At 41.1% G+C, this 5,765-nt stretch overlaps 1 protein-coding gene across 1 annotated transcript; it reads right to left on the bottom strand.

Annotated features, from left to right (window-relative positions):
- Nucleotides 1-1,296: 1,296 nt before the first annotated feature.
- Nucleotides 1,297-1,824, bottom strand: LOC149153827 (uncharacterized). The gene has a single exon (XM_089443944.1). The coding sequence runs from the start codon at nucleotides 1,822-1,824 to the stop codon at nucleotides 1,297-1,299; it is 528 nt and encodes a 175-aa protein (XP_089300070.1).
- Nucleotides 1,825-5,765: the final 3,941 nt, after the last annotated feature.

Below are 5,765 nucleotides of genomic sequence, written 5' to 3'. Positions count from 1 at the left end.
GACTATTATTATTTTTTTTTTCTCGTTAATACTATGCTATTCTATTATATACATGAACAGGAAAACAATTACAGCCATTGAGTCATACTGCCCAAGGCCATGGATGGCACTTTGGACTGGAGGTTATCAGAAAGAGCAGCCCACGCAGGGGCACCGCAACTGAGACAAACCGCCCGCGCAGGGGCTTTAAACCACAGAAGTGTTATCAGAGCCAAAATTGACAACCCGCGCAGGGGCTCAAAAAGGAAAAAGGAGACCTTCATTAGGAACCCGCGCAGGGGCTTCAAAAACCATTCAACAAGATTTCTTTTGAACCATACATAAACAACAAAAACATACAGTAGGCCTAAGCAGACATAGCAAAACATGGGTGAACCTGAGCAGCGTCTGAGAGAGTGATGCTGAGCAAGAGGACGGCTAATCGTCCGGCTCCTCCTCGATAATTGGGTACCAGCCATAGTCTTCAGGGAGAGGGTCCGGTTCTTTCTTGTCCCCCGTTGGAGAAGGCGCTGCCTGAGACGGAGGTGGACTAACAGCACGCTCTGGAGCAGCCTCTGGCGATCCCTCGACATCCCTTGAGCTTCCTGCCTGGTGCATCTTCTTGCTGGGGTGTTCCTCGCTCTCATCCTTCGGTTCTTCAAGGAAAAGGACCGAGACATGGGCGTTGATGCGGGAATTCTCCTGGGAGCTACTGAAAGAGAAGACGGCCGTGCCAAACGCAGGTAGAGGTGCCGAGTCCGATTCTGGGCTACTAGAGTCCAAGAATTGGCTCGCTTGAATGGGATGGGCTTCTGCAACTCGATGGCAGAGGCATCGACAGCAGCGTGATTGGGGTGATGCCTCGGAGGGGCGTGAAGACCCGCCTCGGCTAGTGCCTCGACGGCTGAGAAGGCGCTGTCGAGGCCTGACCATTTTCCCACAGATAACCGGGGGGAAGAACAGAGCAGAAAGGGAGGAATTGGGGAGATTGAAGCGCCCACCACCCGCTCTTTCAGCCTGGAAGCCGCAGTCAATTGACAGAGGAATGGCGTGAGCAGTAGCTCCGCGAACCATAAACACAACAGATGCACACTCCCTAAACCATGAACCAGTCTCCAGTTTCTGAGCGCGAACCAACACAATGCGATCCACCCCCTCACCATTTTTAACCTCCTCAGCATTTCCTCGAACTCTACATGCCATAACTGCGCTCTGAAATCGCACCTGAACCCCGGACAATGCATTGAAATGCCGTCCCTGATCGCACCTGAACCCACGCTTATAATCTTCGGCGGCGGATCGCATTGAATGCCTGTCTCAGGCATGAGGCCACACATGGCTTCCATGTGGCTCCTCGCCTTCGACCATGGTGTCACCCGCATCCGGGGAGGCAGCATCTCTTTGGACCAGCCTAGCGAAGTCCTGAGCCTGGGCATTATTTGGTATAATGGCCGTGGTTCCTGTAAGGAGAGTGTGTTCATTATCTGCTCCTATGTTAGCTAAGAGGTCTGCGACCTTGTTGCCCTCTCTTTTTGTGTGATTGAAGGTGAGGGCTCTGTTGCTACGGAGAGCTTGTTCGATGGCTTCTAGTCGGGCTGCGAGCCTCCAGCTGTCTGCGATTTTTTTTGCTTGTGAGCCATTTTGCATTCTCTTGGCCATGTTTATGAGAATCTGAGAGTCTCCTTCCACGATCAAGGGTTGGAGATTGAGATTCCAAGCGAGAAGGAGCCCTTGCCATAAGCCTTCAAGTTCAGCCGAGTTGTTGGTGTCCCAACCCAAGTATCCGAAGTATATCTGCAGGGGGGTGCCTTCGTGATTCCTCAGAATACCTCCAAAACCTGCCATGCCAGGGTTACCTTTGGAGGCCCCATCAAAATTGAGCTTATAAGAATGCTTAGGAGGGGCGATCCAAGTGCCTTTGTTTGTATTGCTGCTTTTGGAGGTGCTGATCTTGTGTAGATTCTGAGGTAGGAGCAGTTGCCAGTTGCTTAGAATGCCTTTCTCGACGTCTAGAGATGGAAGATCATCCTGGATCCAGGAGTGGAGCAGCAGCGTTTCGTTGAGGTTCCCACGGAGTCTGGTCCAGATGTCTTCGATCGTAGAGCGCTGATTTTTGAATATACGTTTATTCCTTTCCTTCCATATACCCCATAGGATAAGTCCAGGGAGCAAGTTCCACAGACAGTTGAGTAACTCGCTCTTATAAGGATTCTGCGGCCATTGTCTTAGGGAGTTGATTATGTCGTTCTCTGTTCTGCATCTTTTTTGACATCTGAAGCTAGCCTTTTCCCATAGCTGATTGGCTAGGGGGCAGGTGTCCAGGAGGTGTTGGAGCGTTTCCTCATTTTGATTGCAATTGGGACATATCGATGGTCCATGAAAATTTCTTCTTCTTAGCTTGTCCCAGGTGAGGATTCTTTTGTGGCTAACCAACCATAGGAAGTAAGAGACTTTGGGCCAGGATCCAAGACCCCATATTTTGCTCCAGATAGGATCAGAAGGGGTGGTGATGTTGCATAAAATCTTGTAGGCCTCAGAAGTAGTAAAGTCACCCTTTGGTCTGTATCCCCATCTTAGGATGTCATTGCCTTCGTCGTGTCTGATGCTTCTTTTTTCGAGCTCCTTCTCCAATTCCTCGATGTCCTGTAGGTTTGTGATGGTTATTAACTGATTACACTGTTTCCATTTGAAAGACTATTATTATTATTATAACTTTTAAATATTATTATGTTAAACAATATTATTAATTATAATATAATAATATAAAATATCATATTATTATTACTTGTAATATAATAATATATATTATTGTTATAATTTAAAATAATAATATTTTAAATATTATTATGTTAAAAAACATAATAATGAAAGGTTTATGGCAATAATAATATTTAAAACAATGCAATAAGGTTTTAAATATTATTAGTCCCTACCAAGGCAAGACTTTAGCAATCGATTTTCTTGTTGGCCACTATTAGTTTAGCATTGAAGAGAAAGTATATCAAAATAAAACTAATATTGGTAAACTTAAGTTAAACATTTAAGAGCAAGTATATCAAAGTAACTATTGTAGAAAACTACAAGAACAAGATGAAACTAAGTTACATATGTAATCAAAATAACTGTGAAAATATGTATCATGAGGTCAGGTGTCAGAAGAAGTCACTGGAGTAGGATCCTATGCGTTAGTAGCAACTCGAGCAAAGGGCTTAAGCTCACATTGGAGATGGATTTACAAGTGAGAAAAAAACATCTAAGTTAGCCAAACATGAGTGTTGATATTGTTTCACCCACTTGATCTCATTTAAGGAAGAAATGATGTCATTATGATCTTCATGATTCTCTTTTAGGACACAACCCAAAAGAGTTTTTATCTTCCAATGGATGACGATGGAGCTTAGGTATTGGCTCGTTCTTCTCCTAGTGTAGCCAGGGTTGAGAACCTAATTGGCTACTTCCTCTAGGATTTCAGAGTCAGAATGTGCTCGACGATCATTGGTGGTAAGAGTTTCTGATACAGACATATACAAGAACGAAACATAATACATATACAAACATAAACACAGAGATGCAACAGAAATAAAACTTCATTTCATTAATATCAAAGAACTAAAATATACATAATAGAAATAAACTTGCTCAGGTGATGGTAGCTTATCTCTGAGAAGAGATGTGACGGCTACATGCCTTTGAACTGTGTTACAATGAGGCTCAAGGGCCTTTTTATTATTGAACAACAAGGGAAAACCCTAAACAACCAAAACCCTAACCCCATGAGATGGAACACCAAGAGTTTGTGGGCCTCATTGGGGTTAGTTGGGCAGCCAACTTCCTGGGGTCGTAACTTGGTCATATGATCTCCATTTTGCGCGTACGATACCTCGTTCGAAAGATCTCTCTGAGTACTACATGATTTGCGATTGACCCCTAGCTATGCCTATGAGCTTGTTGCGAACCTCAAAAAAAGCGATGTTTAAGGGGTCAAAACCGCTTTGGAAGTTCAGGACCTGAAAAATTGTTAAAAATAGTAAATGTTGTTATAATCAAGGAAACAAATGAAAATGACTAGAGTTCTAGGTGGAATAGGCGGGTGGCCACCAATATTGACCTGGATCAGTTTCATACTGATGGATTCCTTGCAAGCATTAGGAGGAGTAGCAGAGTGGAAGATGCCAAGGTAAGAGTTTCAAAATGATGGATTTCTTGCAAACATTAGGAGGAGTAAAAAAATGGAAGATAGCAGTGATTTCACAGGCCTAGACCCAGTCTCGCAGCTTGCCTTACGATCCCCTACCACCACCTCCCCTATGACTACACATCTTGCCTGGGCATGATTTGTTGATAGGGAAGGAGCTAGTGAGACTATAAAACCCCAACAAACTCGGTCTGAAGGGATAAAAAAACAGACTGTCGAGACAAAAGAGAGGTCAAAAGCTACATGGATATCAGGACAATCCAAGCCCATATAGGTAAAATGACCAATAAACCACAGGTAAAGAAGACCACTTTTCAACAGAGACAACCACTTGTCAGGAGCCCCCACGATGGAGTTCAGAGTGTACCCTTGAGAGAATTAAGATAATTTTTCCAAACTTAAACCACACAATATCAAAGAAATAACCAAAGATAACAGGGGGCAAGAAAAGAGCCTGGAACCTGATAGCGTAAGCATGAATGACTAGAGATGATAAGAAATCAAATACATGATGTAGGGTGATGACAACTGTAGAAACTCCCTTCAACGCCTAAGAAATACATTGAATCATGAGCCATAAATTCTCTAATTGTCCAAGTTCAAGCTCTAGTCTGTAAGCCAACGTCCCAAGCCAACAATTGTTTTGCAACCCACAAAAGTTGAATTTGACTTGCATGAAATCCCATGTCACCGCCACTTCATCACCAAAAGCAAGTTACTCCTTCGTAGGAAAATGCCAATATTCATGCCATGGCTCTATAGATTTCCTTCCTTGCACAGACCATCCACTCACACACAGTCGAGGAAATAATCCCACCAATAGTAGGGGAGAGGTCTAGACGCACCATAAATTCCAAATGACAAGAATACATATCACACAACAGGAGAATGGCGGATGACTTGACACCATAATGAATGGGAAATAAACTCACATGTGTATGCATGAGGTGGGTTGGCCATACCACCCCTCTTGAATGCAGTGGGAAGTGGCTATAAGGTGGGCACCCCAACCTCCATTGCCACATCGTCTCACATCCCGATAAAAAAACCTTTTAATCATATTAAAAATACATATTATTTTAAATATAACATTTAGGATATTAAAAGGTTTAATTTCATTAAAAAAAACTTAAATATTATTAAAACTTTTTAGTCATATTTAAAATAATATTGTTTTTAAATATAACATTTAAGATATTTAGTGATATTTAAAATAAATATTATTTTTAAATGTAACACGTAAGATATTAAAAGGTTTCATTTTATTAAGAAACTTTTGCATAGGTTTTTTTTAATGATATTAATCGATTTAAATATTTTGAATATTTGATTTAAAATAGTATTTTTGAATATGTAATTTGAGTGGGTTTTTTTCACAATATTTAATTTAAGATAATTAAATATTTTGAATATATAATTGAAGTAGATTTAAGAGTTAAAAATGTGTTTTTTTAAATTTAGAAATTTAAAATTTAAAAATAAATAAAATTTAAAAGAAAAGAAAATATATCTATCTTTGTATTTCATAAATTCCAATAAAATAGTTTCAGAAAACATTATAAATTCAGTATATCACATTAAAAGAAATTAA

This window comes from Pinus tabuliformis, chromosome 9, assembly GCF_031772625.1.
Source record: "Pinus tabuliformis cultivar Carrire ecotype Pingquan chromosome 9, CPIR1, whole genome shotgun sequence".
In the NCBI taxonomy this organism is placed as follows: domain Eukaryota; kingdom Viridiplantae; phylum Streptophyta; class Pinopsida; order Pinales; family Pinaceae; genus Pinus; species Pinus tabuliformis.
The sequence above is the reverse complement of the archived record's forward strand: the minus strand, read 5'-3'. Positions and strand labels throughout refer to the sequence as shown.

Coding starts and splice junctions, on each gene's coding strand:
- LOC149153827 (XM_089443944.1), bottom strand. CDS start 1,824: ATGGCAGGTTTTGGAGGTATTCTGAGGAATCACGAAGGCACCCCCCTG.